At 34.2% G+C, this 13,187-nt stretch overlaps 1 protein-coding gene across 46 annotated transcripts in view; it reads right to left on the minus strand.

Moving 5' to 3' along the window:
* LOC112665959 (sarcolemma associated protein) overlaps nucleotides 1-13,187 on the minus strand; it is a 145,551-nt gene that overhangs the window by 59,987 nt on the left and 72,377 nt on the right. For 44 of the 46 annotated variants that reach the window (XM_035703451.2, XM_025456310.3, XM_025456312.3 and 41 more), the window contains exons 3-7: nucleotides 10,795-10,867; nucleotides 6,287-6,323; nucleotides 4,422-4,484; nucleotides 749-844; nucleotides 426-497 (exon numbers count right to left, since the gene is read on the minus strand). In XM_035703451.2, the coding sequence (XP_035559344.2) occupies nucleotides 426-497; nucleotides 749-844; nucleotides 4,422-4,484; nucleotides 6,287-6,323; nucleotides 10,795-10,867 (341 nt within the window). The remainder of the gene's footprint in view (nucleotides 1-425; nucleotides 498-748; nucleotides 845-4,421; nucleotides 4,485-6,286; nucleotides 6,324-10,794; nucleotides 10,868-13,187) is intronic. The other 2 variants (XM_049098132.1, XM_049098133.1) reach the window with 1 other exon arrangement.

Consider the following 13,187-nt stretch of genomic DNA (forward strand, 5'->3'; position numbering starts at 1 on the left):
TGGTGAAAGTACACAATACTCTTCATAAAGAGTTGTTGGTAAAAAAAGAGTTGAACCTAAATCAGATTAAATCTCTAGATCAAACTACCAATTTATGGTATGGGAGGACAGCTAGAAGAATGTTTAACAATCCACATTGAGGGAAATTAGAGCACAGATGATGTAGTTTCTCCAGCAAATATCAACTATGATAGAAAAAAAAGAAAGAGTTGTATACAGGTATTCAATATACAATTCTTTCTCTTTACATGTATGTTTGAAACTTCCTATAATGACAAAAGATTTAAAAGAATGGTGAAAACATATAAATGTTTTAGCATGTACTCAAAATGTCAAAGAAACGAAGCTACATAAAAAACTATGCGTTTTTAATGCATAGTTTATGCATTTTTCTTTATGGATCTTTATTTGAGATTAATACCTACTTTGGAGCATGCTTGTAATTGGTTTCCCATAACTTCTAACCGTGATAAAAGTCTATCTTCATCTATTAAAGCCTGTTGAAGAAAAATTAAATATAAATAAAATCTCAGGGTAATTTAAAAATTATACATATCAAAAAGGTTGCTATTGCCAAAAAAAAAAAAAGATATAAAATTATAAAACTGACCATTGTAAAATGATAAATTTTTAATATTTGGTCATTAGGAAATGACTTTGCCTGCTAAAAAATTTCACTTTTAATCAACATCTAAGGGATATTAAACTACACTTCAATGCTTCTTGAATATAAACGCAATTGGAATACCTGCCAACTGGTATCTGAAGCCTCTTGGGTAATGGCTAGTAGCCGCTGAAGTGTGGCTAACTTCTGTTCCAACATCTGTTCCCGATGTAAGGCCTCCTAATAGCACAAATCACAAAAGAGATTCTAATAAACTAGCATGATTCCTTGAAGAAAAATCAAATTTCAGTACATTCTGAAAATATTCTCATATTACATCCCACTTTGTATCTTACTTTCAAACCTGATAAATCTACCTTGTAAAATATATATAAGCCACATCATTTTAGCCTTATTTCTTGGTCTATTAGAGGTACTGAGCTGCACCTTCCCCTATTAACAGAAAACAGTCCCCTGTTTTTGTTTTCTTTTTACTTATAATTCACAAGGGTTTAAAAAAAAAAAGGAAATCCAGATTACAAGAATCCAACAAATTTTTAACTCATTTTACATATATATATACACATATATATATGTGTATATATATATATATTTGAATATATACATATCTTTTAGAACAAACTCATTCCAAACTAAGCTAAACAATCTGGTCGGTAGTGAAGATACTTCTTAATGGCTTTGCTGCATAAATATGACATCTAAAATATAAATGTCTTTAATTTTTCCTTTTAAGAATGTTATACACACACACACACACACACACACACACACACACACATATTTAAAGAGAGACTGCTTCACAATCTATTGCGTTTCCAGGTGTTCTGATTCTTTGTGACCGTATACTACTTAGCAGATCAAATATGCCAAAAATAAGTAAGCGTCCACATGTAATTAAGGGGGTCAAGGAGTTATATAACTATTTGGCAGCTCCAAAAGGGTATTTTTACAGAGGACAATGGCAAGCAAAGCCTTATCTCTAGGTCTCCTGTTAACATTTGATAGCTATTAAGAGGGTCTCCTTCACTAGAAGGAGCAAGGTGAAAATGCTCACATAGCATTCAGCTGTGGTTATGGCACATTTTTATAAATTTTTTTTTAATTTTTTATTTATTTATGATAGGCACACAGTGAGAGAGAGAGAGAGGCAGAGACACAGGCAGAGGGAGAAGCAGGCTCCATGCACCGGAAGCCCGACGTGGGATTCGATCCCGGGTCTCCAGGATCGCGCCCTGGGCCAAAGGCAGGCGCCAAACCGCTGCGCCACCCAGGGATCCCTATGGCACATTTTTAAATTTCACTTTCTTCTATTCCTGTCATTAGCCAAAGAAAAACACGTACTACCCCATCTCTGGAGCCATCTCAACAAAAAAAGATATGCTTCATACAGTACTTGAGATTTAAAGCATGCATTTATTTTTCTACACATCCTTGATAACCAATGATTAATCAATGATCTGATCTAATTAGAGTTACAGGTACCATTTTAAAATATAACTCTAACAGTACAGATTAGGGATGCCTGGGTGGCTCAGGGGTTTTAGTGCCTGACTTCCACCCAGTGCGTGATCCTGGGGTCCCGGGATTGAGTCCCACATCAGGCTCCCTGCATGAAGCCTGCTTCTCCTCTGCCTGTGTCTCTCTGCCTCTCTCTCTCTCTCTGTTTCTCATGAATAAATAAAATCTTTTAAAAAATAAAATAAAAGTACAAGATTAAGGAATCTAACAAAAGCCATAAAACACAGCTTACACTTAAAAGAGACTAGTTGCCAAGTTTAAGCTTTTTTTTTTAAAAAAAAATTATTTATTCATGAGAGACATGGAGAGAGAGAAAAAGAGAGGGGCGGGGGCAGAGACACAGGCAGAGGGAGAAGCAGGCTTCCTGCAAGGAGCCCAATGTAGGACTTGATCCTGGATCCCGGGATCATGCCCTGAGCTAAAGGTAGACGCCCAACCGCTGAGCTACCCAGGCGTCCCTATGTTAAGCTCTTGAAATATTCCTAATATCCAGGAAATGACACTAAATGCTGCAAAAAAGCTTTACTTAAAAACAAAACCACCAAACAATTACTACTTCCACTAGATGGTGTAATTTCATCTTTTTGAACTCAATTCCACTTAGAGTTTCATAATTCCATGAACCACATCCTAACAGAAATCTCATACTTCCAGGAATGGCCTTCTGGTTCTATGGCATGAAATGTACTCCAGCTTTTACTCAAAAGTTTTACAATTTACATTAGAACTTTAGCAATTCAAAAAGATGTATACAGAAAAGACAGCACAATATAATCTTCTCTAAAGAATCAGAAATGAAAAAAAAAATAAAGAATCAGAAATGAATAGTGAAAGATTATGCCCACTATGAATATTCAAGGAACTGACAAAATTGCAAAAAGTACTGGAGTGAGCCATGGCATTAGATTCATAGTCCATGATGACTAGTAACTATTTAGCATGTAGTTTTGGGAAATAATTTTAATCATATGAGTCCCATATTTCGCATATGAGAAATGGAGGCTAGATTGGATTAATCTCAAAGTTTTCTTCTACCTCTGAAAATAAGAGATCTAGGTCAGCTAATGTGCCTTCCTTTACTGAGTGGTAAATAACTGCTAACATGTATGGCATACATTCTATGTGACAGTTGCTATTCTAAGTGCATTACATATATTGATTCATTTATTCTTGACAATTCTGTAAGATACATGCTATTATGCCGACATCACAGATGAAGAAAATGAGGCTCACAGTAGGTCAGAGGTTAAGGTCAGACTTGGTCCCTAGACCAAGTCCAGGGAATTCTTGCTAGAGTCTATTAATAGACATTCTACTAAACTGCAATTATGTAAAATGGCTTTTCTATGCACCATTAGGGTAAGATGTGATTAATGCTCTGACAATTTTCAAACTTGCACATTCTTAACTGAGGGGGAACTGCTCTTAGGGATTGATTCCTATAAAAGAACGAAGGAACCAGGATCACTGGTTTGGTCCTAACATTCTTAAAAAGCAACTGAAAACCTACATAGAAAATGATTACCCAAAGTTACAGAACTCACTAGCAGAGCGAAGATAAAAAGTTTAATCTCTAAATTCCTGATCTAGGGTTTTTCTTCACCATGGTTCCTCACCAGAAGAATAACCATTATCCAACCCAAATCTCCCAAAATGAAGAGAAAACGAACAAAAAACCCACTTATTTTCTTTTTGGAGATTTCTATGGCTCTTTAAATATGGTATTAACTTCGTCTATGAATCTGCCTTATCAAGATATCTTTCTACAGGTCCAGCAGCACAGCACAGTGACTAAGGGCAGAGACTCTGAGGTCTGACTATCTGGTTCAAATCCTACCTCTACCAGATATGTACCTTACAGGATTGTTCTGAAGATGAAATGAATAGAGATAAAGGACTAGACTAGAGTCTCGCATATAATAAGTGCTATATAATTACTTGCTATTAATATTATACAAAGCAACCAAAATCTCTCCAGGTTTAATTTTATTTAAAAGTCATCTATAAATAAAGAACTATTTTGAAATTTCCTCATATTTGAGTGGAAAAAAAAAACTTCTATTGTATAGAATCCTATCTTTTCTAGACTTAATAATCCTGATTCTTTTTATCCTTTCTTCACAAGACCTAGTTTTAATCTTTTTTTAAACTTTGAAGGATATTTCTTCTGTACTTGTATCCAATTAATATTTCTTTAGTCTATATCTGTGAACTAGTAAAATCAAATCTAAGTTAATTCTACTTTTAAAAACTAAGAATTTTCAAGATTTACTTTTACCTGTAGATACTGAGAAAGCTGGAATAGTTCCTGAGAGTACATACTTGGAGTGTTAGCAGCAACCTAGAAACAAATGACACAAGTACCAATAGTCACACAAAACAATTTTAAAAGACATTAAAGCCAAACCAAGTCCCTGAAATGTCTGTTTACTGAAATATACAAAATAAAAATTATTTTTAGCTCAATTAGTTCCTTTCATTTTCAAAATATTTCTCACATCTAGAATTTGTAAATGGTATTATTTTTTGCTGACCAGTCTGAGATTCATAAGCAGGGTTGTGGAACAAGTACTACTCATGAAAACATTCCTTGATAAACCAAATCACGAAGACAGCACAAAAGCAATACAGCGCTTTCTTAATTCAGAAATAATACCTTCTAAATCAAGAGATATACACTTTTCCCCTTTAAAATTCATTGTTAAATAGTCAACAAGTCACAATCTATTTAGAAGTAGCCATCTTCAAAATGGGAGTTGTATGTGGAGGTGTCGGGAGAGATAGGACATGAAATGGAACACTTTGTCCAATGGCCAGAGGCAATGAAAATAGGTTTGCGGAAGGGAAGGGAAAAGGGAAGGGAAAAGGGAAGGGAAAAGGGAAGGAAAAATGAAAGGAAAGGAAGGAAAGGAAAGGAAAGGAAAGGAAAGGAAAGGAAAGGAAAGGAAAGGAAAGGAAAGGAAAGGAAAGGAAAGGAGGAGAGAAAGGAAAGAAAGAAAAAAGAAAGAGAAAGAGAGAGAGAAGATACAATTAAGTTTAAAAAAAAGAATAATTGGTAAATAATGATGTTTTAATTACAAACCACAGAAAAAATACTTAGAACTTGAGAGTATTAGAAGAAATTCCTTCAATAAAGGGTTCTTTCCAAGTGTGAAACATAGAACCATGGCATTGTTCACCACTTCCCCAAAAGATGATACCATTAGATTGCTGTAACATTTACCCATATCCTCAATACTACCAAGCCTTATGTATTAACTTAATGATGTTAATAGCATCAATCCTGATTAAGTTCAGAAAGTATATTTTTATTAATATGCTAACTAGAATTCAGAGAAGTGGCATTATTTTTAAAAGTTAGTCTTAAATTGTCAAGGACATTATTTCTGAAATAATTCTTGGTATTACTGAGGTTGATGATTAACCAATTTTACTTCTGAAAAAGGAATCTAGCAGAGAACTTCAGTTTTAGGCAAGCTTTCAGTCTTTATCCAAATGGAACGCAAAAATGTAAAATTTTTTTCCAATAGTTTAGTTAGTACACTAAGAAAAAATATGCACATTAATGTCAAAAGATATAGATGTATTTTTTTGCTACTTAGCAATGATATCTACAGTTTATTATAACATTAATTCTTAATAAAAGGAAAAATGCTAACAAGTAATTATTGCAAAATTTCTGACCAAATCAGGTTAAAACTGATTTTCAAGGACAAAAAAAGAGCAATTTCCATAAACCCATATTTCTGCTATTTTTATATGTTGGTATATGTTGGGTGAACTATTTGGGCATAAAGTTTAATGAATACACCTAGACAGACTGTATTCCAGAATAAAAAGTAGTAACTAACACTGCGTATCTCTGCTTTGGCATACTCCTATATAGAGTACTCCTACTCTATATAATTATACTCTACTCTATATAATTAGCCATTTACTTGAGATAACAAAGGTTTTATCCTAAGAAACAAACAACCTAACTTCTCCAGATCAGAAGACTGCAATAACCAAATACCTATACACACTATATATAATTTGTTACAGAAGAAAAATAAGTTTCTAATTAAAGCATATTAAAAACAAACAAAAACACTTTCCAAAGCCATATAGTTAGTTTAGAAAAAATAATCATTAGTAGCTTACTTTGTCAACAGGACTTGGTAATGGAGCATGGATGACACTGAAAAGTAAAATTTAGAATTTTTTATCTAATTTCCTGACAACAGCGGAAATAGTATGACAGTACCAGAATATCTTAAACCCCAAGTTGATATACTTGCTTTCATATAATTAAAAGAATGTGAATTATTTTCAATCCTCATAAATACACAAAATTCTTAGAAAACAAGGTAATAAATATATAAATCTATCTTTTACACATATTTGTGTGTGTTTTTTTTTTAAGATTTTATTTATTTATTCTTGAGAGACAGAGAGAGAGAGAGAGAGAGAGAGAGAGAGGGCAGAGACACAGGCAGAGGGAGGAGCAGGTTCCACGCAGGAAGCCCGATGCAGGACCCAATCCCAGGACTCCAGGATCACGCCCTGGGCTGAAGGCAGGTGCTAAAAAACACTGAGCCACCTGGGCTGCCCCAAGTGTCCCCACATAATATATTTCTAAACGCAAATTCAAAAATCAAAGTGTATTAAATGCCCTTGAGGATCCACTATTTAATGAGGGTTCTGGTGAATGCCATGACTATAGAACTTCTATATAAGAAAGAAGTACTCCTTAAATTATCCATTTTTAATTTTGGAATGTGTACATTATGTTCTTTTAAAATTAAGTATTCCTATACACAAAGTCTTAAAAACCAAAGTTCTACTAGAAAGAAAGCTATAATTTGGAAACTTGTTCTAGCAGAGAACAACTTTAGCTAACTAAACAGTATTATTATATCACACACTAGCAACCAGAAAGCTTAGATATAGGTATGAATCCAAACTTCGTATAGGGCAGCCCCGGTGGCTCAGTGGTTTAGTGCTGCCTTCAGTCCAGGGTGTGATCCTGGAGACCTGGGATCAAGTCCCATGTTGGGCTCCCTGCATGGAGCCTGCTTCTCCCTCTGCCTGTGTCTCTGCCTTCTTTCTCTCTCTCTGTCTTTCATGAATAAATAAAATCTTTAAAAAAATAAAAAATAAAAATAAATAAACTTGGTATAGTTCTTTAAAACTAAGCATTAGACAGATAGTATAATTGATACTAATTGCCTTTTGGGCCTTATAAAGTACTATTGACAGACAGGCAGTATAGTATAGCAGTTAAGCATGTAGGCTCAGATGTCATACTGACTGGGCCTAGATTCTGGCTCTATTTACCAGCTGTGTATCTGGCTCTATTTACCAGCTGTGTAATCTTGGGCAAGTTACCTAAAGCACTATAGGTCTCAACTTCCTCATCCATAAAATGGGGATAATCATAAAAACAACCCCATGCGGTAACTGTAAGCATTAAACATGTTAATATAATTAAGAGCTTTGAACATAACCTAAAACATTCTATCACTTAACCCTACTACCACTCCCAATGAGAACTCAGCAGCTAGGGAAGCTAGGGTTCCTATCTTACAATGCTTGGTAAGATACTGTGTGTGTGTTGGGGTGAGTAGAGAACACAAAGCAAGGCTGCCCACCCACATCCCCTACAAGTTGCTAATCACTTCATATCCTAGGTGCTACTCTGGTGATAGTGAGCCTAAAGGCTGACTGGAGTTCCTAAATTCAACTGGTTAATCATGTGTAAACTAATGAGAAACTATCTTCCACGAATTAAAAATAGAAATGACAATTCTGATCCCACTGTAGTAACCACAAACATCCTAAGAAATGCTTCAATTAATCACAAATACACTAAAATGCTAAGTAAAATGGAATATTAAGTACCAGCATATCCTCCCTTTTGAGCACACACGATCCTGTACAGACTCCCAACTGAGATTATATAACCCTTCACTTCTTTGATTTCACATGTGTTTTCAGGTACCAATCACCTCTGGATCCCCAGAATCTATCAAAAGGCCCTAGCAAAGCTGGTGCCTAATGAAGGTTTAAAAAATTATGCCAAATTTAGTTTTTCTCTCTACCCATAAACATGGAATAGACGTTTTAAACGTAACTTTCTTTTTCTTGACTACAAAATTAAGAAATACTGATTATGGAAAATGTGTAAAGTATGAGGAAATAAGTAAGAATTACCTAATGCAAGCACCTAGAGATAACCATCTGGGGTATGTATCTTTTTCTCTGTAGATATGTACAGACAGGCAAATGAACTTAAGATAATTTAAATCGAAGCAAATAGTATTCAGTTTTTTTTTTTTTTAAATCCAGTTTTCTTAGTGACTGAAGTACAAAATTTTCTGGTCTTGTGAAAAACTGGTTAGCAAAAGGCTAAAAATTCAGCTAAACTATTCCATGAGTAATATATGTGTGGTGTATGTGTGTGTGTGTATCTTACAGAAACTATTCTGGATATAGGTGTATTTTGTTTGAATTATATTGTATTTGAATTGTATATTGAATTGAATTGTATTTGGTTGATTTATATATATCGAATATTTTGTATACAAAATATACATATTTTGTATATGAACTATGTTCATATGCAAAAAGGCAGTGCAGAAAGGGAAAACCATCAGTACTGGGATGGTAGGGTTTCAGGCAATTTTTCTCCGTTTGTTATCATTTAAAAATTATTTGTGCAGGAATGTCTGGCTGGCCCAGTTAGTAGAGCATATGACTCTTGATCTCAGAGTCATGAATTTGAGCCCCATGTTGGGTATAGTGGTAACTTAAAAAAAAAATTATTTGTGCAATGTAATCAAAAACAAGGAAGAAAAAAGAATCAACTTTTTGAGAACTAGCTAGTGAGAATCTTAAAAGCATCAAATGCTATGTATATAATATACCTTAAACTAAGCATTCTGGCATACCCAAAAGTATCTTGATGGCTAAAAAAGATTATAGTAACAGAAACAGCCAATGATCATTGTGTGCTTAATATATGCCAGGTACTACACAAAACTCTTTAAGTGCATAACCTTGCTTAGTCTTCCTCATAAAATTCCTGCTCAATAAGTACTATTGTTATCTTCATTTTTCAAATGAGAAAAGGGAGGCCTCATCAAGTCACAGAATAGGTGGAGTTGGGCTTTGAATGAGACTATCTGCCTCTGAAGACCATTGTGATCTTCCTACAGCTCCAGAGAACTGCCTGTCTAAAATTCATCTTCTCCAGAAAGTCAGCCAAACTATGTACAATGAAGCCGGCAGCAAAATTTTAAACGATACTAATATTTAACCACATAAGAAAAACCAAACAATGAGAAGGAAATGGGGAAGATGAAAAGCATTGGGGAAACAAGAAGGATAGGGACACAATTCACTAACACAGACTTTGAAAAATTGACATGCCCTCTTAGATGGAACCTGAGATGACAGATGATCCTTTATATAATTACTCAAAGCTTTTAACTCCATGAAAGAAAAATCTCATTATCACACAAAAACATCAAGGTCTTTAGAAGCCACACATCATTAGTTGATTAATAGTTACTCTTACTTTTAAAAACTTAACCCTTGACTCATAAAAAGAGTCATATTAAAGTTCCCAAAGTTAACTGTATTTTTAATAATTAAACTATAATATAGAATAGGAAACAGATTTTACATTTAAATGTTTAAAATTTTTTGCTTTGCTCCAGGTATCCTTAAAGCTAAAAAATATTGGTAGCTTCTAACTGAAGCAAAATATATAGTAGTTCTAATGAAAGCACAGACTACCAAAGTAATAGAAGAGCCTCTGCTTTCTTTTTCATTCTCTCTCCTACTCACGACTCTATTTTGCTTTAAACTTACTGCTTATCTTAACCTCCCACCTTCAAATCTTTGTCTTTGCTTCTGAAGGATAAAAAATATTATGTTGGGTGTACAAACAAGTTTCTTGCATATACACAGTCTTCTCCCCAGATAAAAAATGCTTACGTTTAATAATTACTATATAATGATAACCTATGAAAAGCATAAGACTAAAATATACTTATGTTTAGGTTTTAACATTTACATTTTATGAGTAACTCTTCCCTTTCAAGTTTGTCCTCAACTGAATGATCTTTCCACCACTTGAGGGGGAAAAAAAATACAGCCTTGGAAAATCCCTCCAAAACTCCCACCTATTTGGTTACTAACTATATCAACACCCTCAACGTCCTAAAAGATCATGACACTGGCATTAACTTCAGAGGAAATCACAGTTTAAGAAGTCCTATATTAAATACAGATCAAAATACAGTTCTTACCACTAATGAATACAGTTACCACTCATCAGTAACTTACATATCCTAAATATTTTGAAATACAACTAATAATCCATCAAAATATAAATTGGAAAGTTAAATTTGGAAACAAAATAATCTGTGCTTCATTATATATTATTATTTACTAGAATTGTAGTAATGTAGGTAATGTGAAAAACATTAGTAACATTGTAGGTAATGTGAAAAAACAATTAAAATGAAATATATTCTAAAATACTACATTAATGTTCTACCATTATTAAAATAATCCTGAAGTGTTAACTGTATACCATCATCTCTAATATTATTAACCAAGGTAATTAATATAAAAACTTCATAGCACTAAATTATACTCACTCTGAGCGGAGCCGGGCTTCCATACCATCTGGTAGAAAAAGTTTTATTGTGGAAACAATACATCCATGGGTAACTGGTTAAAATAAACAAATTAGATGGATTAAATAATTGTTTAAAAATACAAACCTTCGTATCTCTCATATCCAAACATTTTATTCCTAAATAACTTCCGAAAAAAATCTGGTGGTTTTTTTTTTTGTTTGTTTTTTGTTTTTTAATCTGGTGGTTTAATGGCAGTATTCACTCCCCTGGAGAAAGTCATCCCTGTTTTTATACTGAATCACAGCTGCGAGGCAGAATTATAGATAGAATTGTTTTTGAAAAGTGCCCTAACCTCCAATGCTGTAGCAGTCAATAAAAGGTCAGTTGAATTTATGTAAATACAATTGAGGAGAGGAAATGCACTTTTTCCTCTATCTTCTGGCATCAAAACCTAACTCCAACTATTCCCCAATTTAATAGTTAGCCCTAATTCCTAATTCTCCTGTCCTCCTCAATCTGTAACTCCTATCCATGCCTAACAAAACTTGTAAGTTCTGCATAATAGAGCTTGAAATATGCCATTCAATTCTCCCATTTGATGAGTGAGAAAACCAAGACCTCAGACAAGTGAAGCTGCTTCTGGTACTCTGTTTATTAAAGTCTGAGATTTCCAGTTCAGTATTTAAAATTGTGGTTTTGGTGCTTTTTCTTCCTCCACCCCCTAACATTTTTATATAACATTACACCAGTCATTTTGTAGACAACTTCTTACTGTTGCTTCTTACTTCCTCCTTTTCCTTCTGATGATTTCAAGAGACAAAACCCCCCAAAGGCAGTAAGTAGCTTCTCTTTGTGATTAGGCTTTATAAGAAAATATTTTTTTGCTGTTTTAAGGTTGATGGCTTTTTATTTCTCTATTCTTCCAAGATTATATCTTCTGGGGTTAGGATTCAAAGAGTTAATTTATTTAATTTACCAATTAAAAGCTAATGCAGGGTGCTGAAAATATACTGTCTCATAATTAGAAAAGGAGTGGTTATGTGACCATATACATTTGTCAAAACTCAGTAAGCTGTACCCACTGTATAAAACTGGTGTTGCAAATAAATTATATCTCAATAAAACGGATTAAGAATAAAGCTAATGCTCGGATGCTTGGGTGGCTCAGTTGGTTAAGCATCTGACTTTGGCTCATGTCATGATTGCAGAGTCCTAGGATCAAACTCTGAGTTGGGCTCCATGCTTGGTGAGGAGTCTGCTTCTTCCTCTCCTTCTATCCCTCCCTCTGCTTGTGCACTCTCTCTCTCTCAAATAAAAAGTAAATAAAATCTTAAAAAAAAAAAAAAAAAGAATAGAGCTAATGCATTTATGTAAGAGTAACTTATTAAGTGATCAGGCCTATAAACCATCAAAACAATATTATAAACATGAAGTAATATGATTATTCTGTCATCTGGAAATATACAGTAAACTTAAGAAACTTAGTGCAATTTACTCAATTTTCATTAACTTATTATTTGAAAAGTGCTAACACAGATCAAGAACCATCCACAGCAATTACAGCCATGAACCACCTGGGCTCCTTCCTTCCCTTCAGGCCTCATCCTCCATCCTGCTACCATAAACACCCTATGCAAGACCAAGCCACTTGCATTTCCAAATTCCTTTTTTCACAACTCTATTCATTTTACAAGCTGTTCTGTCAGTGATATCATTTTATCCTCTTGCCTGCATGACCAAAGGCTACTTATCCCCTAGGCTCAGACTTTCTACTTACTTCACGGAACTCATTATCTGATTTAGGGGTCTCCAGAGTCTCCTATATCTACTTCTTATAATAGTAAGCACAGTGCACTGTGAATATTTGTCATTTACGCAACCACTGTCTCACCAGTTAGAGCAGACTCTGTAAGAGGGGCAAAGATTGGTTGCTTTTCACTTTTTAAATCCCATACTTGGCAGAGTTATCTGGCACAAAGTAGGCATTTAATGAATGATTACTGAATATGCCAAATAACATGGTTGGTTAATATTTTACAGCTTCCATTACCCAGGGTGAAGACATCTCTTACTTTGAGGGCAGCAGAGTTCACCTACACTTGTAAGAACTACTTAACTCCCTCCTTTCCCTGGTAGAATATAGGGAAGGGACAGATTTTCCCAGCTCTATGACTCCGCCAGAGATCTACTCTTTTCAGGCTATAATAAATACAAGAGAAGAGTATAACAAAATCCAGCAATACTGATACTTGACCAATGTATTTAAATTGATAATAGAGTCTAAAAAATTACATGCATTGAGTTACAGAATAAAATTGCAGTGCCAGAATTGACAAGCTGTGATATATTACATCAGAATTTCCATTGCTCAGATATATCACCCCAAAGTCTAGCAACTGAAATGATGTACA

The sequence above is a fragment of the Canis lupus genome, chromosome 20 (genome assembly GCF_003254725.2).
Source record: "Canis lupus dingo isolate Sandy chromosome 20, ASM325472v2, whole genome shotgun sequence".
Taxonomy (NCBI): domain Eukaryota; kingdom Metazoa; phylum Chordata; class Mammalia; order Carnivora; family Canidae; genus Canis; species Canis lupus.